Genomic DNA, 25,969 nt, shown 5'->3' with positions numbered 1-25,969 from the left:
CTAAGTTCCTCAAGTTATTAGAGACAATCTTTTCTCTAGAAGTTAAATTCTATAAGCTATGGAATCACTTCGACCTGGCATTTTAGCCTTTGATAGGTTGTTACTCAAATTATTTCAAGTGCTGAATTATCCAGATGGTTCATAAATGGCTGGATAAATGCCCGAGGGCAGGAGAATGTCACAACTTCCCATCTTACATTCATGCCACACAACGATAAGTATCTGTTTCTCCTCTACTAAGAGTCAGCAAAGCCCTTGTGGCTTTGGTTCTGGAGAAGAGGCAAAAAAATCTTGAACACCCGGTTCTTATCTAGAAAGGTTCGTAAATAGAGGCATTCTTAGGTAGAGGTACCACTGTACATGAGCAGAACAAAAGCAGAAACTCTTATTTATTTATTTATTTATCTATCTATCTATCTATCTATCTATCTATCTATCTATCTATCTATCTATCTATCTATCTATCTATTCCAATACATAATACACATTGAAGAGCAAGATATGTAATAATATAAGTAAAGAAAAGAATAGAATAGAAGAAAAGATATTAAAGTATAGGTGAACATATCTGAAAGGAAGAAAAGATAAATGAGATAAGGAGAGACAATTGGACAGGGGACGGAAGGCACACTGGTGCACTTATGCACGCCCCTTGCTGACCTCTAAGGAACCTGGAGAGGTCAATCGTGGATAGTCTAAGGGGAAAATGTTGGGGGTTAGGGGTTGACAATACTGAGTCACGTAATGAGTTCCACGCTTCGACAACTCGGTTGCTGAAGTCATATTTTTTACAGTCAAGTTTGGAGCGGTTAATATTAAGTTTGAATCTGTTGCGTGCTCTTGTGTTGTTGTGGTTGAAGCTGAAGTAGTCTTTGACAGGCAGGACATTGAAACATATGATCTTGTGGACAATACTTAGATCTTGTTTAAGGCGTCTTAGTTCTAAACTTTCTAGGCCCAGGATTGAAAGTCTAGTCTCGTAGGGTCTTCTGTTTCGAGTGGAGGATTGAAGGGCTCTTCTGGTGAAGTATCTTTGAACATTTTCAAGGGTGTTAATGTCTGAGATGCGATATGGGTTCCAAACAGATGAGCTGTATTCGAGGATGGGTCTGGCGAAAGTTTTGTAAGCTCTGGTAAGTAGTGTGAGATTTCCAGAGCAGAAGCTACGTAGGATTAGATTAACAACTCTTGAGGCCTTCTTAGCGATGTTGTTGCAAAGGCTTTGGCACTTATATCTTTAGTTATTAGTATCTTGAAAATGGTCACAACTAGTTTTATAGGTAATAACCAACGCCTTGAATTGTGCCCGGAGACTAATAGGGAGCCAGTGCAGATTTCTGAGTGTAGGTGTAATATGGGTGTACCTCGGAGTATGGGTGTTATACGGGTATACCATGACAATCCTCATGGCTGCATTCTGGACAATTTGGAGTCTCAGAACACTTTTCGAGGGTAGCCCCATGTAGAGCGCACTGCAATAATCAAGACAGGAGATGATGAGGACCTGAGCAACTGTGCGCAGAGCCTCCGGGTCTAAATAGGGTTGCAGCTGCTACACCAGGGAAAGGTCCTCCTGGTCACAGCCAAAATATGGTGTTATAGGTTCAGCTGTGGATTTATTTATTTATTGATTGATTGATTGATTGATTGATTGATTGATTTGATTTGATTTGATTTGTATGCTGCCCCTCTCCGAAGACTCGGGGCGGCTAACAACAATATAAAAAGACAATGTAAACAAATCTAATATTAAAAAACAATCTAAAAACCCCCAATTTAAAGAACCACTCATACATACAAGCATACCATGTATACATTCTATAAGCCTAGGGGGAAGGGAAATTTCAATTCCCCCATGCCTGACGACAGAGGTGGGTTTTAAGGAGCTTGCGAAAGGCAAGGAGGGTGGGGGCAACTCTAATATCTGGGGGAGCTGGTTCCAGAGGGTCGGGGCCACCATAGAGAAGGCTCTTCTCCTGGGTCCCGCCAAATGACATTGCTTAGTCGACGGGATGCGGAGAAGGCCAACTTTGTGGGACCTAACCGGTTACTGGGATTCGTGCGGCAGAAGGCGGTCCCGGAGATATTCTGGTCCGATGCCATGAAGGGCTTTATAGGTCATAACCAACACTTTGAATTGTGACCGGAAATTGATCGGCAACCAATGAAGACTGCGGAGCGTTGGTGTGACATGGGCATATTTAGGGAAGCCCATGATTGCTCTTGCAGCTGCATTCTGCACAATCTGAAGTTTCCGAACACTTTTCAAAGGTAGCCCCATGTAGAGAGCATTACAGTAGTCGAACCTCGAGGTGATGAGGGCATGAGTGACTGTGAGCAGTGAGTCCCGGTCCAAATAGGGCCCCAACTGGTGCACCAGGCGAACCTGGGCGAACGCCCCCCTCGCCACAGCTGAAAGGTGTTTTTCTAATGTGAGCTGTGGATCGAGGAGGACGCCCAAGTTGCAGACCCTCTCAGAGGGGGTCAATAATTCCCCCCAGGGTTATGGACAGACAGATGGAATTGTCCTTGGGAGGCAGAACCCACAGCCACTCCGTCTTATCCGGGTTGGGTTTGAGTCTGTTGACACCCATGCAGACCCCAACAGCCTCCAGGCACCGGCACATCACTTCCACCCAAGTTGCGAACCCTATCTGAGGGGGTTATAGTTTCTCCCCCCAGGATGATGGTCAGACAGATCGAATACTGTAGTCCTTAGGAGGAAATGGCCACAGCCACTCGGGTTGAGCCTCAGCCTGTTGCAATATATTTATTGCAGTATATTTAATGATATGGCAGTAAATCTGTCTTGGGTTCCTCCTCCCTTGTCTGTTTTACTAGGATTTCATGAATTGGATCCATGTTGATTCCACTGCTTGGAACCATTCAGAAAAAAAAAATATCTTCAGCCAAGCTCAGTCTCCAGCTGCAAAACTTTGGACTTAGACTTATTTGGCCCAATAAAATACATATGCATGAAAGCACCCAAACTGATATAAATCAATTCAGAGGCTTAATCAGGCCTACCCTGATCTTCCTGTAGATTGTACCACCTGATTCCCTTGCAATCAGAGATTCCAGTCTCTCTGTGTCGAACTCTAGAGAAGATAATAACTTTTTTTCTCCATTTCTCTACTCATAATTTGGTTAAATAATTCCATCACAGTTAGGCATATTAAAACTCCATTGATTTCATTGAGGCAATGAAGTTGTTTTTCTAAAAAAAAATATAAGAATGAAGCTTCCAAGTACTCCTTAATAAAATCATTATTATTATTATTATTATTATTATTATTATTATTATTATTTATTAGATTTGTATGCCACCCCTCTCCGTAGACTCGGGGCGGCTCACAACAATAACAAGAACAATGTAAGAACAAATCTAATAATTTAAAAAGCACTAAAAACCCCATTATTAAAAGCAAACACACACACAAACATTCGCTATATAAACTGTATAGGCCTGGGGGAGATATGTCAGTTCCGCCATGCCTGAGGGCAGAGATGGGTCTTAAGAACTTTACGAAAGGCAAGGAGGGTGGGGGCAGTTCTGATCTCCAGGGGGAGCTGGTCCCAGAGGGTCGGGGCCGCCACAGAGAAGGCTCTTCTCCTGGGTCCCGCCAAATGACATTGTTTAGTTGATGGGACCAGGAGAAGGCCAACTCTGTGGGACCTAACCGGTCGCTGGGATTCGTGCGGCAGAAGGCGGTCCCGGAGGTATTCTGGTCCGATACCATGAAGGGCTTTATAGGTCATAACCAACACTTTGAATTGTACAATCTTGCATCCAGTTAACTGAAAATATTCTCCATAAAACTGAGCAAATCTGTTTTGAAAAAAAGCATCTGCAGGATGATGTCATCGAAATGATGTTTGTGTCTCTCATAATTCAGGGCGAGGGATAAAAACAATGCCAGTTGCATAAACTAGCAAACCTGATATTCCATAGATCCTAACCCCATCATCCTATTCCATTTCTAACACGTTTCTATTGCATTTTCCACTCACTGGCACATAATTTTGGGGGGAACAGCTGCACCTCGCTTCTTTATGAGCTGTGTTCATTCAGCCTGGTCAAGTTGATTGTGGAATTCTCCTTTTCTCTGAATCCATGCTGGAAGAAATGTCCATCTGGGTTCAGTTCCAAGTGGGGAGAAGGACAATAGGGAACCTGGAAGCTGTTTGGAAAGATGGTTGAAAGGTGGACAGGACCATGTGGTTTGAGGTCCTGAGCAATTGAGTGCATGAGAGGGAGATGTATGTATGTATGTATGTATGTATGTATGTATGTATGTATGTATGTATGTATATAATGTCACATGTATATATATTTGATTTTTATGCCGCCCTTCTCCTTAGACTCAGGGTGGCTTACAACTTTTTAACTTTTTAACATAGTCAGGCTATTGCCCCCACAATCTGGGTCCTCATTTGACCCACCTCGGAAGGATGGAAGGCTGAATCAACCTTGAGTGATGAGATTTGAACCGCTGACCTACAGATCTACAGTCAGTGGCATGTAGTACTGCACTATGTATGTAGATTGTTCTGAGTTCGGGTTTTGCCCCGTGTAATATTTTGAGTGTCTATGCAACGTTTCGGTGAAATCACATTCACCATCATCAGGCTGAAGTTTTAAGCTTCATATATATATGTCAAATGTTTTTTAGCTGGAATTTTAAAATTACGTGAGACTAGGATGGTCCCCTTAATTTTAAAATTCCAGCTAAAACACATTTGACACATACAGAATATAGTTGTCGGCTATAAATAAATTAACTGCCTTGATATGGTCCTGGGTTGGGCCTAGAGGCAAAAAGGAACTGTGACATTCCTTCAATATACCAGGGTGATCTGACATTAAAATATATATATTTTATATATATCGCTGGCTGGGGAATTCTGGGAGTTGAAGTCCAAGTATCTTCACGTTGCCAAGGTTGGGAAACACTGCACTAGACAACAAGCTATTTGCCAAAGGAAGTGGCTCTTTATATAACTCAGAATAATAGTCCGGCAATGTGTTAAATTCATCATATGAAAAATCTCCATGCGTTCAAAATACCAAAGTGCTTCTGGACACAGCCAAAGAAAGTTAGAAGGGGTCAGACTACAGCTCATTTTGGACATTTTCCTGGTTCGAAGCAAATTTTGAATCAACTGTGCTTCAAAAAAATTGGAGATCATATCCTCCGTCTGCTAATTTGATGTTTGAAGCTCCATTTCTTTACAAAGATGTTGCAAATCCTGCAGATTTCATTTGATTTCGAAGAAGAAAAAAGGAAGGAAAGAAAAAGAAGGAAAGAGAGAGAGAGGGAGGGAGGACGGTTGCAATTTTTCTTTCTGTAAATTTAACATTGACTACTGTGAAAAATGTTATGACCTATAAAGCCCTTCATGGCACCGGACCAGAATACCTCTGGGACTGCCTTCTGCTGCACGAATCCCAGCGACCAGTTAGGTCCCACAGAGTTGGCCTTCTCCGGGTCCCGTCGACTAAACAATGTCATTTGGCGGGACCCAGGGGAAGAGCCTTCTCTGTGGCGGCCCCGACCCTTTGGAACCAACTCCCCCCAGAGATTAGAACTGCCACCACCCTCCTTGCCTTTCGTAAAGTTCTTAAGACCCATCTCTGTCGTCAGGCATGGGGGAACTGACACATCTCCCCCGGGCCTATACAGTTTATACATGGAATGTTTGTGTGTGTGTTCGCTTTTAATAATGGGGTTTTTAGTGTTTTTTAAATTATTAGATTTGTTTTTTACATTGTTCTTGTTATTGTTGTGAGCCGCCCCGAGTCTGCGGAGAGGGGCGGCATACAAATCTAATAAATAGATAGATAGATAGATAGATAGATAGATAGATAGATAGATAGATAGATAGATGATAGATAGATAGATAGATAGATAGATAGATAGATAGATAGATAGATAGATAGATAGATAGATAGATAGATAGATAAAATCCTTGGCTCCCTCTCTCTTCAAAGTTCACTTGGAAAAGATCCAAAGAGTTATTTGATTTTTCTTAAATCAATACCTGAACATACATGTACACATACATAAGCACAAACAGAGGTGGGTTTCTCCTGGTTCGGACCCTTTCGCCTAAACTGGTAGCTACCCACCTATGATGTCACAATGACATCATGGAACTAGTTTGGTTGGTATCAGTCCATGGGCACTGCCAGCATTTTAAAAAATCAGATATTTTCCCCATATTCTTTTGGGATGGAATAGGTATTTTTCCTGGTGGGTTTTTTTCCCCCTTCTGCGCATAAGCTGAGTTTACTTTCTGGTACTGTGCAACTGTCACCATTTTGGTCTTGGCTTTTTGTTTTTTGGGAAACTTTTTTGGATTTTTTTTCACATGTGTGCACCCCCAAGATACAGCCAAGTGGAATGGGAGGAAGCAAACCAGCGGTGAAGTGCAGTGGTACCTCTACCTAAGAAGGCCTCTACTTCCAAACTTTTCTAGATAAGAACCGGGTGTTCAAGATTTTTATGCCTCTTCTCAAGAACCATTTTCCACTTGCAAACCCGAGCCTCCGAAACTGTAACTGGAAAAGGCAGGAAGAAGCCTCCATGGGGCCTCTCTAGGAATCTCCTTGGGAGGAAGCAGGGCCAGAAAAGGCGGGGAGAAGCCTCTGTGGGGCCTCTCTAGGAATCTCCTGGGAGGAAGCAGGGCCAGAAAAGGTGGGGAGAAGCCTCCGTGGGGCCTCTCTAGGAATCTCCTGGGAGGAAACAGGGCCAGAAAAGGCGGGGAGAAGCCTCCGTGGGGCCTCTCTAGGAATCTTCTGGGAGGAAACAGGGCCAGAAAAGGCGGGGAGAAGCCTCCGTGGGGCCTCTCTAGGAATCTTCTGGGAGGAAACAGGGCCAGAAAAGGCAGGGAGAAGTCTCCGTGGGGCCTCTCTAGGAATCTCCTGGGAGGAAGCAGGGCCAGAAAAGGCGGGGAGAAGCCTCCGTGGGGCCTCTCTAGGAATCTCCTGGGAGGAAGCAGGGCTGCAAAAGGCAGGGAGAAGTCTCCGTGGGGCCTCTCTAGGAATCTCCTGGGAGGAAACAGGGCCAGAAAAGGCAGGGAGAAGTCTCCGTGGGGCCTCTCTAGGAATCTCCTGGGAGGAAGCAGGGCCAGAAAAGGTGGGGAGAAGCCTCTGTGGGGCCTCTCTGGGAATCTCCTGGGAGGAAACAGGGCCAGAAAAGGCGGGGAGAAGCCTCCGTGGGGCCTCTCTAGGAATCTTCTGGGAGGAAACAGGGCCAGAAAAGGCAGGGAGAAGTCTCCGTGGGGCCTCTCTGGGAATCTCCTGGGAGGAAACAGGGCCAGAAAAGGCGGGGAGAAGCCTCCGTGGGGCCTCTCTAGGAATCTTCTGGGAGGAAGCAGGGCTGGAAAAGGCAGGGGGAAGTCTCCATGGGGCCTCTCTAGGAATCTCCTGGGAGGAAGCAGGGCCAGAAAAGGTGGGGAGAAGCCTCTGTGGGGCCTCTCTAGGAATCTTCTGGGAGGAAACAGGGCCAGAAAAGGTGGGGAGAACCCTCCGTGGGGCCTCTCTGGGAATCTCCTGGGAGGAAACAGGGCCTTCACCCTCCCTGTGGTTTCCCCAATCGTGCACATTATTTGCTTTTATATTGATTCCTATGGGAAAAATTGCTTCTTCTTACAAACCTTTCTACTTAAGAACCTGGTCACGGAACAAATGAAGTTTGTAAGTAGAGGTACCAGTGTAAATTAGAACCCACCCCTGAGGACACATTCACATGTGTGAAAAAAGTGAGTTGTTTTTTATACATACAAGTATACCTATAAACAATTCCATCTCATTATATCCTAGGTCAATGTAAACCTTTCCTTGAATTGTTTCTTTTTTTCCTTTTTTTTGGCGATGCTGTTGCAGTGGGCTCTGGCACTTAGGTCATTGGAAATGAGTCCTCCAAGGTCTTTGACTGTACTTGTAATTCACTCGGCCACCATTTAGCCCGTCCTTGGATCACACCCCCATCTGCCTGCACTAACATCTTATATATATATTACATGCTTGCGCCTTGGTGGCCTCGCTTTTTTCACCCTCCCAACTACTCATGAAGATAGGAAACATATCCCGACTTGCAAGATTCTGTTACTATAACCTTATAAGAAAGGATACATCACACCAGATTACTCTTCCTAAGAATCCATTACATTCTCAATCTGATCTAATTTGAAGGAGACACACAGAGAGAGCGTAAGAAGGCAGGTGCTCCTGGTTGCCATAGCCTGCTAGTTGTTGCCTTCTGTTGTTGTTTGGCTTGTATCATTTTTAGATTTGTTAGTCCCATAAATTGGTAAAACAATTCTTGTGTACTGTCTGGAAGTTGAGTTACGGCAACTGGGCTTATTTTCTTGTCGTTTCAAGATGTTCTGCTGCTTATCCATAGAAACATAGAAGATTGACAGCAGAAAAAGACCTCCTGGTCCATCTAGTCTGCCCTTATACTATTTCCTGTATTTTATCTTAGGGTGGATCTATGTTTATCCCAGGCATGTTTAAATTCGGTGACTGAGGATTGACTACTCTTTCAGTCAAATAATATTTTCTCACATTACTTCTAATCTTTCCCCCAACCAACCTCACATTGTGTCCCCTTGTTCTTGTGTTCACTTTCCTATTAAAAACACTTCCCTCCTGAACCTTATTTAACCCTTTAACATATTTAAATGTTAAATGGCTGCCCCGAGTCCTCGGAGAGGGGCGGCATACAAATCTAATTTTATTATTATTATTATTATTATTATTATTATTATTATTATTATTATTATTATTATTATTGTTGTTGTTGTTGTTGTTGTTTTGTTGTTGTTGTTGTTGTTATTATTATTATTATTATTATTATTATTATTATTATTATTATTATTATTATTATATGTTTCCATCATGTCCCCTCTTTCCCTTCTGTCCTCCAGACGACTGAGTTCATGAAGTCTTTCCTGATAGGTTTTATGCTTAAGACCTTCCACCATTTTTGTAGCCCATCTTTGGACCCGTACAATTTTATCCATATCTTTGCGTAGGTGAGGTCTTCAGAACTGGACACAGTATTCTAAATGAGGTCTCACCAGCGCTCTGTACAGTGGGATCACAGTCTCCCTCTTCCTGCTTGTTATACCTCTAGCTATGCAGCCAAGTCTTCTACTTGCTTTCCCTACCGGCTGACCTACCGGCTGAAAACTGGGTAGGCAGAGAGTCCTTGGAATGTGCCAACTCTCACCATTCTTAAGGGGATTCCTGAACCAATCTCAAGGTTCTTTCCCAAAGCCTGTGCCAGTATCTCAGTGGACATTCTCACTCATCCAGCTACAATTGTCTGGAAATTGAGTCAGGGCAATTCAATGTATTTGTTCAATTAATTGACTCCACTGTTCTGCCCTAAGAAAATTCCCCAGATTGCTGCCTTGATGGATAATCAATGTTGCTTACCTGGGTGGGAAAAAATCTGGGATAATTACATGCAAAAGAGGGTTATTGTTCATGACATATCCTGATTCAGCTGTTCTGGTACATCGATCCTCTCCAGGCAACAGAAACTCTGCTTCCTCTTTGGTTCGGCAGATTAAAACATCCTTGTTCTGGGGATCAGCATGAGGGGAGGACATTGGAGAGGTTGGGAACGGCTTTAACAAGGTTTGTGGCTTTATTAGATGTGCTCTAGTTAAGGGTGTATATTGCCTAAGGTCTGTCTTTATTCGTTGTATATGGCTTGTTGTTATGCCCTTTGTTTAAAGGGCCTTATAAATAAAAATTTATCATTATTGTTGTTGTTGTTGTCAATACAACACAGCAAACGAGCTCATTATACTGGATTTTGTATTTCATCACCAGTCGGGCGCTTCCCAAGCACCTAGGACTGCGTGATGTAGCGGTGAATTATGTTTGCCGATCCCAGTAAAGCGGCCTTTTGCAATTGACGGATGGAGATTTTGTCAATTGCGATGGTTTTCAAATGTCCACTGAGATCCTTTGGCCCTGCGCCCAGCGTGCCAAGTACCACTGGGACCACTTTCACGGGCTTATGCCAGAGTCGTTGCAGCTCGATTTTGAGATCTTCGTATTTCACTAATTTCTCTAGCTGCTTCTCCTCAATTCTGCCGTCTCCTGGGATTGCGATGTCGATGATCCATAATTTCTTTTTCTCCACGATCACAATGTCTGGTGTTTTATGTTTCAGAATTCGGTCAGTCTGAAGTCGGAAGTCCCACAGTAGTTTTGCTTGCTCATTTTTGACCACTTTTTCGGGCTTATGATCTTTGTTCTTTGCCACTGGTAGATGGTAGTTCCGGCACAAGTTCCAGTGGATCATCTGTGCCACAGCATCATGTCTATGCTTGTAGTCAGTCTGTGCGACCTTTTTGCAGCAGCTGACTATGTGATCAATTGTTTCATCTGTTTCTTTACAGAGTCTGCACTTTGGATCGTCTGTTGATTTTTCAATTCTGGCTTTGACAGCATTTGTTCTAATGGCCTGTTCTTGTGCCGCCAGTATTAGTCCTTCTGTCTCCTTTTTGAGTGTTCCACTTGTAAGCCATGACCAGGTCTTTTCTTTATCCACTTTGCCTTCAATCTTCTCCAAGAACTGGCCATGCAATGCTTTGTTCCGCCAACTGTCCATACGACATTGAGTTACAGTTTTTCTGTACTGGTCCTTAGTTTGCTTCACCTTGAGAAGCTTCCTATTGTTGACCTCCATCAATGCTGACTCTTTGTTCCCCTTCACATAGTCAGCTAGTGCATGCTTCTCTTCTTCCACTGTCTGCTTCACTTGCAAAAGTCCTCTGCCGCCTATTTTCCTTGGTAAATACAGCCTGTCAACGTCACTGCGGGGGTGTAGTGCATGATGGATCGTCATTAATTTTCTGGTTTTCCTGTCCAGGTTGTCCAGCTCTGCTTGAGTCCAGTTCACTATGCCAGCTATGTATCTAATGAGAGGTATGGCCCAAGTATTTATAGCCTTGATAGTGTTGCCACCATTCAGTTTGCTCTTCAAAAATTTTCTGGTCCTCTGGATGTACTCTTTGCTGATCACAGTTTTCACATGGCCATGCTTGATATTATCCAGTTGCAAGATGCCCAAGTATTATTATTATTATTATTATTATTATTATTATTATTATTATTATTATTCCTTAGGTACAAGATCAGAGACCGTGACCCACAATGTGGAAGGCCCTGTTTTCCGCTTTGTACCTGCTTTGTGTGTCTTTTGAGAGCTGCAAAGGACGGAAGCTGCCAGGATTTCAAGAAGGTAAGGGAAGATGTTGTGCCAGGGGGGGGAGAGATCACAGACCAATGTCTTAACAGGCCAAAGATTGATTGCTCTGAGGATGCTCTCCAGAGCAAATCAATGCTACTATTAATTACTGAAATCAGCGCTAGTGCAGTTCAGATCCCTGATAAAGGGTGCTTTCTTGGCACCTGGTGGGTATTTGCCTTTGCACATCTTAAACCCAGCTTCAGTTCAGATGGGCGTCTCTCTTCTATAGCTGCAGGCCATTGTGCCAGTTTATACAAGAACATGCACACGTACTCTTAGAGGCAGGTACAAAATTGAAGCCAGGAATTTCCTTGGTAAAAAAAAATGTTGGCTTTAAATGAATGAAAGAGCTCTTCTATTTATTAAGATGCCAGCTGCACAAATGGGATGACGGGCAGGTGAAAAAAAATGACCTAAACTCTCTGTACAGTGGTACCTCTACCTAGGAACGCCTCTGTCTACTTACAAACTTTTCTAGATAAGAACCGGGGGAATTCTGGGAGTTGAAGTCCAGATCTCTTCAAGTTGCCAAGGTTGGGAAGCACTGTAGTGCTATCTATGTTCATTTGGATGATGCTTTTTCTTAAAGACGTCACATTAGGGATGAGTTTCACACTTCTATTAAAAAGTCACATTGTCATCTATGATATTATTTTTATTGTAAAATGAATAAAGGAGGGTGGCATAAAAATCAAATAAATAAGTAAGTAAGTAAGTAAGTAAGTAAGTAAGTAAGTAAGTAAGTAAATAAATAGAATAGAATAAATAAATAAATAAATAAATAAATAAATAGAATAAATAAAATAAAATAAAATAAAATAAATAATAAAATAAAATAAATAATAAAGTAAAATAAAATAAATAATAAAATAAAATAAAATAAAATAAAATAAAATAAAATAAAATAAAATAAAATAAAATAAAATAAAATAAAATAAAATAAAATAAAATAAAATAAAATAAAATAAAATAAAATAAAATGAAATAAAATAAAATAAAACAAAACAAAACAAAACAAAACAAACAAACAAACAAATTTCTGGGGAGGCCCATGACTGCTCACACGGCTGCATTTTGAACGCTTTGCAATTTCCAAACATTTGGGAGGCAGAACCCACAGCCACTCCATCTTGTTGGGGTTGAGTCTGAGCCTGTTAACACCCATCCAGACCCCAACAGCAAGTATATCATGTACTTCAAGGACAGTTGAAGCAGGATTGACCAATTTTCTGGGTTACACCAGGAGTAGACTGAAAATAGAAAAAAAATATTCTGGATTAAGGCAGGGACAAACCCTTCCAAGTGTCGCCCAAATCCCCTGCTGCAATTGGCTAGCAATGAAGCTCAACTTGATGGAGAGTAACGTTTTCTTAAAATCAAGGATTAAAAGAGGTTTTCGTTCCTGCTACGTCTAAAGAATGGGAATTGAGTTTCAGCCGCTTTGATTTTTTTTTTGAAGTATGTGGAATTGATGGACTAGGCCTAATTTAGGATAGAGCTCATCATGGTTTAATGACTGGATGCAATTATATAGAGCTCTTAGCACTCACGGTGTTTTATAGAGTGCAAGCTGGTCATTGGCTATAAAATAAAAACACTGTTAAAAACTACAAATGAGAACTAGAAGTTCTTGCCCCAAGGAAGCACGAAATCTAAACGTAGATCCAATTGAAATAAGAAAGAACGGGAGAGGAAGGTGCTCGAGGTCATTAAAGAAGTATCTGAACCGCCGAGCTCCATGCTCGAATCTACAAAAAACAATCGCAGAGAAAATACCAGCGAGCATTTGAAAAGCACATTTTCTTTAACAAGGATAGTCAATCTTCTCAAATTGACCTCTGGACCGAGATCTCACTCTCCCTGCTCCTGGGCTCAGCTGACCAAAATGGAAAATCTGCAATGAATCATTCCAGCAAAAAAGAAATCCAGAGTTTCCATGAAGTTTGGAACACTTGAAATTGAACACTGAACACTTATGTGCCATGCATCTTGCAAAGAAGGTAAATTCCCAAAAAAATATTCAGGCAATTTTCAAAGGGAACTGAAAGTAAATTGAAACTCAGTCTGGAATTAAGGAGAAATTGATTTATTTTATTTATTTTATTTTATTTTATTTATTGTTAGAGTTGGAAGGGACCATGTGGGTCATCAAGTCCAGCCCCCTGCCTAAGCAGGAACCCTATAGCATCCTAGCCAAATGGCAGTCCAATTTCCTCTTAAAAATGTCCAGAGTATTGGAGTTCACAACGTCCGCTGGTAGGTTGTTCCACTGGTTGATCGTTCTGACCATCAGGAAGTTCTTCCTTATTTCCAGGTTGAATCCCTCCTTGGTCAGCTTCCAGACGTTGTTCCTCGTCCAGCCCTCCGATGCCCTGGAGAATAAAGTGATCCCCTCCTCTCTGTGGCAACCCCTCGTGTACCTGTAGACTGCTATCATGTCCACTCTGGCCCTCCTTTTCTCTAGGCTATCCATGCCCAGTTCCTGCAGTCTCTCTTTGTAAGTCTTGGTTTCTAGACCCCTGATCATTTTGGTTGCTCTTTTCTGCACCTTCTCCAGAGTTTCAATGTCTTTTTTGAAGTGTGGTGACCAGAACTTATCTGATAGTGAGAACAATTAATCAGTGGAATGGCTTCGCTCCAAAAGTTGTGGGTGCTCCATTTTAAACAAGAGACTGGGCAGCCACTTATACCAAAGAGTAAATACAGTGATCCCTCGATTATCGCGAGGGTTCCGTTCCAAGACCCCTCACGATAATCGATTTTTCGCGATGTAGGGTTGCGGAAGTAAAAACACCATCTGCGCATGCGCGCCCTTTTTCCATGGCCGCACGTGCACAGATGGTGGAGTTTGCGTGGGCGGCGGGGAAACCCGGATCTTCGTCTGCTCGCTGCTGCTGCGGCCGCCCAGCAGCTGATCTGCTCGGCGGCAGCAGCGAGGAGCCGAATCGGGCTTTCCCCTTTGCGTGGGCGGCGGGGAAACCCCGATCTTCGTCTGCTTGCCCACGCAAAGGGGAAATCCCGGCTCCTCGCTGATGCCCCCGCTCGCTCGCCCGCCCGCCCACCCACCCACCGCCCGCCGCCCGCCGCCCGCCAGCAAGAGGGGGAGAGATAGAGAAAGAGAGAGAAGGAAAGAAAGAGATGAGAGAGGGAGGAAGAGAGTGTGAGAGAGGAAGAAGCAAGAGAGAGAAAGAGAGAGAGAAAGAAAGATGAGAAAGGAAGGAAGAGAGTGACGTCATTGGTTGGGAAAAATCGCGATATAGCGTTTCGCGAAGATCGAGATCGCGAAAATCGAGGGATCACTGTATCTCCTGCCAAGGGCGTGGGTTTGGACTAGAAGATTTCCAATACAGTGGTACCTCTATTTAAGAACTTAATTCGTTCCTTGACCAGGTTCTTAAGTAGAAATGTTCTTAAGTAGAAGCAATTTTTCCCCTAGGAATCAATGTAAAAGCAAATAATGTGTGCAAACCCATTAGGAAAGAAATAAAAGCTCGGAATTTGGGTGGGAGGAGGAGGAAGAAGAAGAGGAGGAGGAGGACAGTCGCTGCTCAGAGCGAAGTGAGCATTTCTTTTCTCTGGGCGCCAGCAGAGGTTTATTCCCTCTCCAAGTGCCCAGAAAAAGGAAAATGCTTCGTTTGCTCTGGGCTCTCAAAGCCTCCTTAAGCGCCACCGAAAGGCTCCTCTGGCAGCCCAGAAAAGCCTGAGTTGGCCGGGATTAAAGAGGGAATGGCAGGAAACTGGCCGGGCCTTTGTGCCGTTCTCAGATTTCCTGGGAAATTTTTCCGGGCTCGTGTTCTTAAGTAGAAAATGGTTCTTGAGAAGAGGCAAAAAAATCTTGAGCACCCGGTTCTTATCTGGAAAAGTTCTTAAGTAAAGGCGTTCTTAAGTAGAGGTGCCACTGTATCCCTTTCAAATTTCTTACTTTGTATTCTGTTATTGTACTCTGTATTATGTAGAATCTAGAGTTAAAAGGTGTCAATTACTGGGCTTCTCTCTAGTGCGAGAAGGACAGTTCCCAGTTGTGTAATACAAACCAGATGCAAACATGTGGATCACCCCCATCCTCCTCGCCTTCCGCAAGAGTCTCAAGACTCCCGATTGCGTTATGAAGGAGCTGTGGCATAAAATCGATTTTTCATTGGTGTGATTCCAAACACCCCACCCCACCCGCCCCATAAAGGCTTCTTAAAGGCTTTATCACTCCCCAGATCTGCCCTGGAAATGAGTTGAACCTTTCAACCCCTGCCAGTTGGGTGACGTCATTGCTGCAACCCTCAGAAGGAAAAAGAAATTAAGAACAAAACCCATTTCCAAACCACAAAATGATTCCCTGCCTCTGATGTAGACCGTGGCCAGCTGCTGAGCTCATCTGTTGCCAGCTCTGATTGACAGGAAGTAGGCTCCTTGGAGTTGCCAGTGTTTCTCATTGACAGATAGGGGCCTGAGCAACTCCTGGTGGTTGGCTGAAGGCCACTGCGAGAGATTATGGCAAACTGGCGAGGGGCTGCCGGCACCCCGCCTGGGCTCCAAAGTGTGGTGACCTGAGCTGTCAATTCCATATGATCCTCAACTCCATTTCCTATCAATATTATTTCACTGAAAGAGTAGTAGATCCTTGGAACAAACTTCCAGCAGACGTGGTTGGTAAATCCACAGTCACTGAATGTAAACATGCCTGGGATAAACATAGATCCATCCTAAGATGAAATACAGGAAATAGTATAAGGGCAGACTAGATGGACCATGAGGTCTTTTTCTGCCGTCAGTCTTCTAGGTTTCTAGGTTTCTATTAAGTTGAACACAACAGATACAAACTTAATGTAAACTGCTCCAAACTTGACTGCAGGAAATATGACTTCAGTAACCAAGTAGTTGATTAATGGAACTCACTACCAGACTCTGTAGTATCATCCCCTAACCCCCAAAGTTTTACCCTTAGACTATCCACTGATGACCACTCCTGATTCCTAAGAGGTCTATAAGGGGCGTGCATAAGGGCACCAGCGTGCCTTCTGTCCCCTGTCCTAACTGTTTCTTTATTTTTACTTGTTACATATATTATTATTATTTATTAGATTTGTATGCCGCCCCTCTCCGAAGACTCGGGGCGGCTCACAACAGTAATAAAAACAGTATAACAATGGGACAAATCCAATAATAAAAATATATAAAATCCCCAATAATTAAAAACCGTACAGCACATACATACCAAACATGAAATATAAAAAGCCTGGGGGAGATGTCTTAGTTCCCCCATGCCTTGCGATATAGGTGGGTCTTGAGTAACTGGCGAAAGACAAGGAGGGTGGGGGCCGTTCCAATCTCCTGGGGGGAGTTGATTCCAGAGGGCCGGGGCCGCCACAGAGAAGGCCCGCCAAATGACATTGTTTGGTCGACAGGACCCGGAGAAGGCCAACTCTGTGGGACCTTATTGGCCGTGCTGTAGAAGGTGGTTCCAGAGGCATATATATGAATATTATTACTTCTAATGCTTTTCTTTTTTTCTTTCAAGTTTTAGACTTTTACCAGTATCATGTACAGTATTTAAATATTATTGACAAGATAAATAAAATAAAATAAAAGTAGAGATGATAGGAATTTAGACTCAACAGCTTCCAAGGCGTAAGGATCCTTTTAGTGCAACGTTGCCCTCCACAGACCAAGAAACTTAGCCTCCTGCTTTAAAAAGTTGAACTGTTTCGGGCATGTAACTATTGATTGAATATTTAATTATTGTATTAGAGGCTGTTTGGGCATGCAAATAAAGGTTTGAAGTATAAAGATGACAGGAGAAAGATGAGTGGAAATAAAGGCTAAGGTATTTTATTTATTTACTAAATTTATTGATTGATTTTGTCCAATACAAAATGAGGGTTTTAGTGGGTATACACGTAGTAAAACACATGATGAAGGTTATAGAGGATATACTCATTTATTTATTTTATTTATTCATTTGTCCAATACACAATACATATGGAAGAGAATAGACATGAAGTAATATATATAAAGATAATATGTAAAAATAGAGGAGAAGATATATGAAAGGAAGAAAATATATATGATATATGAGATAAAGGAAAGACAATTGGACAGGGGACGAAAGGCACACTAGTGCACTTACATACGCCCCTTACTGACCTCTTAGGAACCTGGAGAGGTCAATCGTGGATAGTCTAAGGGAGAAATGTTGGGGGTTAGGGGTTGACACTATTGAGTCCGGTAATGAGTTCCACGCTTCGACAACTCGATTGTTAAAGTCATATTTTTTACAGTCAAGTTTGGAGCGGTTAATATTAAGTTTTAATCTGTTGCGTGCTCTTGTGTTGTTGCGGTTGAAGCTGAAGTAGTCATTGACCAGTAGGACGTTGCAGCATATGATCTTGTGGGCAATACTTAATTAGGTGCTGTAGTTCTAAGCTTTCTAGACCCAGGATTGTTAGTCTAGTTTCGTAGGGTGTTGTGTTTCGAGTAGAGGAGTGAAGGGCTCTTCTGGTGAAATATCTTTGGACGTTTTCAAGGGTGTTGATGTCCGAGATGTGGTATGGGTTCCAGACAGATGAGCTGTATTCACGGATGGGTCTGGCAAAAGTTTTGTAGGCTCTTGTGAGTAGTGTGAGATTGTCAGAGCAGAAGCTACGTAGGATCAGGTTAACAACTCTAGAAGCTTTTTTGGCGATATTGTTGCAGTGGGCTTTAGCACTTAGGTCATTCAATATTAGTATTCCAAGGTCTTTTACTGAGTGTGGGTTGGCTGTGAGAATTTAGTAAAATAGTAAAATATATGTAAGAAATAATAGAAGAGAAGATATAGGAATAAAACATATCAATGAAAGAATAAAAGAAGAGATATAGGAATAGAAGAAAGGTATAGGAGATATAGGAGAGCAATATTTGAAATATTTGAAAAGAAAAATTCTGGAGTTGGCCCATTTTTGCTGGGAATCCTCTAAGTGTGCAATTTTGCTCCTTTGGAATGGTACAGGGTCACGTGTCAGGTGTTCATCATACAAGTAGTAAATTTGTGCTAGAGGCAATGTGAAAAATCCAAAGGCTGTAGTAACAAAGAAGGACCATGTATCTTAACGGAGAAGGCCGCCTGCCTTGTGTTTTACAACGAGAAAGGCTGGATTTGAGATTGAGAACCTGTCAATGCATAATGTAGTGTTTGTCAACCTCGGGGACTTTATGATGTGTGGACTTCAATTCCCAGGATTCCCCAGACAGCATAAATATATATTAATATTTTCATTTTCCCGTCCACAATGCTTAGCAGAATGGCAGTGGCTATTTTACTAGGATGCCAATGCCTTTTGATATCTCTGGTAATTTTTCAGCCTTGTAATTCACTGGAAGCTACCCATCCAAGCATTGACCTGGGCTGACCTGTTTAGCTTCCAAGCCCAAATTATGTCAGAAGGATGTTCTATAATGTGCTATTGCTAACATGTTGTAAGCTGCCCTGAGTCTAAGGAGAAGGGCGGCATAAAAAGTAAAATCAATCAATCAATCAATCAAGTGTTATTGCTAACATGTTGTAAGCCGCTCCAAGTCCTCAGAGAGGGGTGGCATACAAATTTAATAAATTATTATTATTATTATTATTATTATTAATAATAATAATAATAATAATAATAATAATCTAATTAATCAATTCTCCACTGTGAGGGCACCTTGTGGAGTTAGTAGAATCCCAATCTTAAGAGGAAGCATTCTTCTGTGGTTATCCTCCATAGAAACATAGAAACATAGAAGACTGACGGCAGAAAAAGACCTCATAATCTATCTAGTCTGCCCTTATACTATTTTCTGTATTTTATCTTAGGATGGATATATGTTTATCCCAGTCATGTTTAAATTCAGTTACTGTGGATTTATCAACCACGTCTGCTGGAAGTTTGTTCCAAGGATCTACTAATCTTTCAGTAAAATAATATTTTCTCATGTTGCTTTTGATCTTTCCCCCAACTAACTTCAGATTGTGTCCCCTTGTTCTTGGGTTCACTTTCCTATTAAAAACACTTCCCTCCTGAACCTTATTTAACCCTTTAACATATTTAAATGTTTCGATCATGTCCCCCCTTTCCCTTCTGTCCTCCAGACTATACAGATTGAGTTCATGAAGTCTTTCCTGATAAGTTTTATGCTTAAGACCTTCCACCATTCTTGTAGCCCGTCTTTGGACCCGTTCAATTTTGTCAACATCTTTTTGTAGGTGAGGTCTCTAGAACTGAACACAGTATTCCAAATGGGGTCTCACCAGCACATGATACCATCACCCACCCACCCACCCACCCTCCAAAAAAGACAACAACCTTGAAGTCTTCTTCTCATCTCCTGCAGTTTTGCCCCCTGGCCTGACCCAGACAGGGCCAAGCAGGGTTGAGCTAAGTATTAAGAGGCCAGGCCCTCCAAAAGGGGGAGAGCAGGGCAGAGATGAACTTGGAGGTAATCGGTTCCGCTCCCTTGCACATCATTGCTCGTTGGTGCCTCTGTCTTCGCTCAGCAGCAGATGTACTTATTCCGAGCACATCCGTGCTTCCTGCTCATCTTGAGATCGTCTCAATTGCTTCCCTGAGCTGGGGGGGAATGGGAAGGAGAACCTAATAGCTCCCCCTTTATAGCTTCAGATACTGACTTTCCCCTTTTATTTTGTTTTGTTTTGCCAGACTCTTTTAATTGGGTTGGCCGTTTGCCGCCTGGCCCGCCTCGCTCCTCTCCGAATGTATCACGATCTCTTCTCACATCCCTCTTGTCAAATCTGTAATACAATATCTGTACATTTTGTGTCAGCTCCATATTTTGCTGCTGAAAACCTGGCTGTGGTTTTGTTTTGTTTTGTTGTCTCGATCTTAAATCATAAAGGGGTGCTTTATCTTCCCAATATTTATTCTGCCCTCCTCCATCTCAAACCGTTTCCCATTCTCTCCCCTCCAAAAGGTGAGAGTTATGAGCCCGAGTGCATCTGTGCAACAACACGCAAGGAAAATTGATAATACTGGAGCTGTGGGAGGAAGCAGTGTCGGAAGGGGTGTAGCCCGAAGGAAAAAATGACAAGCATCATTGACAAAGATCTCCTGTCTCTATAAACTGAAGCTTTGGGAGACCGGGGGGGGGGGGGGGGGTATTAATGCAGACCCATGTTTTTCAAACTTGGCAAGTTTTAAGATGGGTGGACTTCACATCCCAGCAGGCTGGCCAGAGAATTCCGAGAGATGTCCACCCATTTAAAAGTTGCCAAGACTGAAAAAGGCTGATTTAGACTCTGCTCCTATTCATTGGACTTTATTTCATTCTGATGAGAGAAAATCTGCTTTGGATATTGGATTTTGAGAAGGGGATTCTAGATAAATTTTCAAATAGATCCAATACAGCGGTACCTCTACTTACGAACTTAATTCGTTCCGTGACCAAGTTCTTAAGTAGAAAAGTTTGTAAGAAGAAGCAATTCTCACCTTAGGAATCAATGTAAAAGCAAATAATGTGTGCGATTGGGGAAGCCACAGGGAGGTGGAGGCCATGTTTCCTCCCAGGCGACTCCTAGAGAGGCTCCACGGAGGGTTCTTCCCACCTTTTCCAGCCTGGTTTCCTCCCAGGAGGCTTCTCCCTGCTTTTTCTGGCCCTGTTTCCTCCCAGGAGATTCCTAGAGAGTCCCCACGGAGGCTTCTCCCCACCTTTTCCAGCCCGGTTTCCTCCCAGGAGATTCCTAGAGAGGCCCCATAGAGGCTTCTCCTTGCCTTTTCCGGCCCTATTTCCTCCCAGGAGATTCCTAGAGAGGCCCCACGGAGGCTTCTCCCTGCCTTTTCCGGTTACAGATTTGGAGGCTCGGGTTTGTAAGTGGGAAATGGTTCTTGAAAAGAGGCAAAGAAATCTTGAACACCCGGTTCCTATCTAGAAAAGTTCGTAAGTAGAGGAGTTCTTAGGTAGAGGTACCACTGTACTTGGCTTATGACCATAATTTTAATTATTTTTCACTTTGTAAACTACTCACCTTGTAGGGCAAGGTGTATTTCTATTTAGTGGCATAGAAATTTAATACATACATGCTAGGCAGGCCGGTTGCCATGCGGGATGCCTGCGAGAGAGAGATTTCGGTGATTTTTTTGCTTCTGTGCATGCACAGTAGCAAAATCTTGCTGGGGCGCACACAGCTCCACTTTTATTATCAGTACGCTGTTGCCTACCGTTCTGGTAGGAACCCAATACTGATGAATGCATACATACATTAGATCAGTGTTTCCCAACCTTGGCAACTTGAAGATATCTGGACTTCAACTCCCAGAAGTCCCCAGTCAGCGAATGCTGGCTGGGGAATTCTGGGAGTTGAAGTCCAAATATCTTCAACTTGCTAAGGTTGGGAAACACTGCATTAGATACATAGATACATAGATACATAGATACGTACATACATACATACAAACAAACATACATATATACATACATACATATAGTGGTGGGCTACGAGCCAGAACGCTAAATTGCACCTTGCCGAAACACAGGGGCACCTGTGACTCCGTGCACTATTTGGTTGCCTCCACAGGTACAGCAGCAAAATCGCGCCGACCTCGCAAGAACTTATGAGCCGCGGCGAAGAGCGCAATTTAGCATTCCACCTCATAGCCCACCATACATACATACATACATACATACATACCAGTAGTGTGTTTACAAAATGGTTCACATGCTTGCTCTTCCCCTGGGCCCCGCCAAACGACATTGTTTAGTCGATGGGACCCGGAGAAGGCCAACTCTGTGGGACCTAAGTGGTCGCTGGGATTCGTGCAGCAGAAGGCGGTCCCGGAGATAGTCTGGTCCGGTGCCATGGAGGGCTTTATAGGTCATAACCAACACTTCTCCTCTATTTTTATACCTTTTCTTCTATTCTTTTCTTTATTTATATTATTACATATCTATTCTCTTCAATGTGTATTATGTATTGGACAAAATAAATGAATAAATAAAAATAAATAAAACGCTGGGGGGGGAAATACCATCCATCTCTCTTTTTTTTCCTCTGCCCACCAAATTTGAAAGGCCAGCCATGACTTCCTTCCGTCCAAATGAATTATCCCCATTTAGATAAGAAGCCGGGGGGGGGGGGGGAGAGGCATGGTAAAACAGGGGCTGTGGTGTAGAGAAAACAGGTGTTATCTGGAGAGTTTGCAAAATTGCTGCCAAGGACCATCTGCCGTTGCATATTAAAAAGTCCATCTGGGCCCTCGGCTGCAGGCAGAGATGGCCTTTTGAAGTTCTCACCCCATATTTACGGAGAGTAGAAATTGAGTAGATAGCTGCTCTGAACTTCTCCGGGGGAAAGAGATCTTCTCAACCTACTTTTCAAGGACACGGCTCCCCGTGGAGCGTGGCACAAATATCACAAGAGGGATTTCCTCACAATATTATCCCTGGGGGTTTAAATGGAAAAAACTAGACAGCCAAGGCAGCTGTGAAACATTTTGAGGATTGCCTGGTGACAAAAGAGAACGTTCAGATCTTTGCCTGGAATGCTCTAAATTAAATAGCTAGGTTTCAACAATGTACTTAGCTTGGCCCTTGAATTAGCTCGTTTCATGTGCTCCTGCAGCAGAACACTGAACCCTAGATTAGACTGAATGGGCTGTTTGGATTCAAGCAGAACACTTGAAACTAGTCAGACTTTAAGCCAACTAAGAGTAAAGTCGCTACCGTCAGCCCTGACGGTTGAAAGAATAAGGCAGAATTTAAAAAGGGGGTACAAGCAGCTTCCCCAAATTTCAGGGAAAGGCAGAGATAGATCAATAGCATGTCCATTTGTCCTGCAAAGGATAGTTGCCTCCTTGACGTGAACCTCCAGATCACGTCAAGGAGGCAACTATCCTTTGCAGGACAAATGGACATGTTATTGATCTAGCTCTGCCTTTCCTTGAAATTTGGAGAAGCTGCTTGAACCCCCTTTTAAAATTCTTTTTAAATTGTGATAGATAATAATAGAATCTTGTAAGACTGTGCTTTACTAACAGAAGGAATTCAGGCGTACAGTGGGACCTCTACTTACGAACTTAATTCGTTCCGTGACCAGGTTCTTAAGTAGAAAGGTTTCTAAGAAGAAGCAATTTTTTTCCCATAGGAATCAATGTAAAAGCAAATAATGCATGTGATTGGGGAAACCACAGGGAGGGTAGAGGCCCTGCTTCCTCCCAGGAGACTCCTAGAGAGGCCCCACGGAGGCTACTCCCCACCCTTTCTGGCCCTGTTTCTTTCCAGGAGATTCCTAGAGAGGCCCCACAGAGGCTTCTCCCCACCTTTTCTGGCCCTGTTACTTTCCAGGAGATTCCTAGAGAGGCCCCACAGAGGCTTCTCCCCATCTTTTCTGGCCCTGTTTCCTCCCAGGAGATTCCTAGAGAGGCCCCACGAAGGCTACTCCCCACCTTTTCTGGCCCTGTTTCTTTCCAGGAGATTCCTAGAGAGGCCCCACAGAGGCTTCTCCCCACCTTTTCAGACCCTGTTTCCTCCCGGGAGAGGCCCCACGGAGGCTTCTTCCTGCCTTTTCCAGTTACAGTTTCGGACGCTCGGGTTTGTAAGTGGAAAATGGTTCTTGAGAAGAGGCAAAAATATCTTGAACACCCGGTTCAAGACTATTCTTATAGTCCACCATTCTTACCTTCTAAACCAGAGGTCCCCAAATTTGGCAACTTTAAGACTCATGGACTTCAACTTCCAGAATTCTCCAGCCAGCTGGGAGTTAAAATCCACAAGTCCTACAGTTCCCATGTTTGAAGACCTCTGTCCTAAACTTACCTGACCACTATCGCATACAGTATCCTGGTGAGAAATCCCATTGGTTAACTAGGCAGGACTTTCTATGGGTCTGAAACCTGGTCCTTGGCCTCAAACTTGGCTATAAAATGATGTAGCAGCTATCCCTGCCCTACATGTTACTACGACTAATGTCGAAGGAGTCTGGAATATCTTTTCTGACTATTTGAGTTTATTAAAGCTTTTGTAAGTTAGGGTTAGGGTTAGTCGGAAAAGGTGCTAGCAAACTCCTGGTTTTTAGATGTCATAAGAACATAAGAAGAGCCCTGCTGAATCAGGCCAAAGCCCATCGAGTCCAGCATTCTGTGTCCCACAGTGGCCCATCAATTGTCCATGGGGATCTTGAACAGAAAGAGACGGCAAGACCCTCCCTTTCCTTTGACCCCCAACAAATGGGACCCAAGGGAATCCTGCCTGCCTCAACCAACATAGAGGCGGCACATGGACATCTGTTTCAATAACCACCTATGATACACTTGGCATCCATGAATCTGTCTCATCCTGCCTTGAAGCTCTCCAGGCTGACAGCTGTCATGACATCTTCTGGAAGGGAATTCCATCAACCAAGGACCCTCTGGGTGAAGAAATATTTCCCTTTATTCTCACTTTCTCACCTATGAGCTTTAGGGAGTGCCCCCTCTTCCTAGTATTGTGTGATAGAGAAAAGATTTTTTTTCTCTATCCACCTTTTCTATCCCATGCAGGATTTTATACACTTCGATAAAGTCACCCCTTTAACACCGTCTTTCAAGGCTGAAGAGACCGAGGCGTTGCAACCTGGTTTCGTAAGAGAGATGCTGTCATGGACTAATAGGTCCCCCGTATAAGAACATACGTTCTTGTGTTCCATTCAGCCCTCTGAGACTGTTCTTTGTTTCCTGGCAGAATATAAAACAGACATTCCATCCTTCATGACTTACAGACCTGTTATTTTTTAATTGGCTAAAGATTACTGTAAACAGCAGGCGCCTCTTACTTGCTACCCTGTTTGTGTTTTCTCCTCTCTATTGTGTTGCATCAGTGACTATTTTTAAAATAACAACAACAACAATTGGTATGCATAAGTGCACTAGAGTGCCTTCCGTCCCCTGTCCTATTGTCTCTCCTATATCCCCTATATCTTCTCTTCTATTCCTATATCTTTCTTCTATTCTCTCATTGATTATTTTATCCTATACTCTCTCTTCTATTCTTTCTCTAATTCTATTTCCTCGAAGGTGTCCTCTATTACCTTCATTGTGTATTATTGTGTATTGGACAAAATAAATAAATAAAGTAAATAAGGTCATCATCCTCCACAAGAGCCCAGGGGTTGCAATGCCCATGATTCCTATAGGGAGAATAGTCTGATAGACATGTCAGTGTTTAACAAGCAGGAAGAGGGAGATTGTGATCCCGCTATATAGAGTGCTGGTGAGACCACATTTGGAATACTGTGTTCGGTTCTGGAGAACTCACCTACAAAAAGATATGGATAAAATTGAACGGGTCCAAAGACGGGCTATAAAAAATGGTGGAAGGTCTTAAGCATAAAACTTATCAGGAAAGACTTCATGAACTCAATCTGTATAGTCTGGAGCAGTGTTTTTCAACCAGTGTGCCGTGGCACACTAGTGTGCCGCGAGACATGGTCAGGTGTGCCGCGAATCTCAGAGAAAGAAAACGAGAGAGAGAAAGAAAGAGAGAGAAAGAGAAAGCAAGCAAGACAGAAAGATAACAAGAGAGAAAGCAAGCAAGAGAGAGAAAGCAAGTAAGAGAGAGAAAGAGAGGGAGGGAAGGTGGGAGAGAAAAAGACATAGAGGGAGGTAGGGAGGGAGAGAGAAATAGAGCAAAAAAGAGGAAAGAAGGAAGAGAGAAAGAAAGAGGGATGGAGAGAGAGAAAAAAGAGGAAATGAGAG

At 43.1% G+C, this 25,969-nt stretch overlaps 1 protein-coding gene across 4 annotated transcripts in view; it reads left to right on the top strand.

Moving 5' to 3' along the window:
* COL16A1 (collagen type XVI alpha 1 chain) overlaps positions 1-25,969 on the top strand; it is a 263,305-nt gene that overhangs the window by 2,140 nt on the left and 235,196 nt on the right. For all 4 annotated transcript variants that reach the window (XM_070763913.1, XM_070763914.1, XM_070763912.1 and 1 more), the window contains exon 2: positions 11,156-11,270. In XM_070763913.1, the coding sequence (XP_070620014.1) occupies positions 11,183-11,270 (88 nt within the window). In that variant the 5' untranslated portion in view covers positions 11,156-11,182. The remainder of the gene's footprint in view (positions 1-11,155; positions 11,271-25,969) is intronic.

This window comes from Erythrolamprus reginae, chromosome 11 (genome assembly GCF_031021105.1).
Source record: "Erythrolamprus reginae isolate rEryReg1 chromosome 11, rEryReg1.hap1, whole genome shotgun sequence".
Taxonomy (NCBI): domain Eukaryota; kingdom Metazoa; phylum Chordata; class Lepidosauria; order Squamata; family Dipsadidae; genus Erythrolamprus; species Erythrolamprus reginae.
This window is presented reverse-complemented; position numbering and strand designations above follow the sequence as displayed.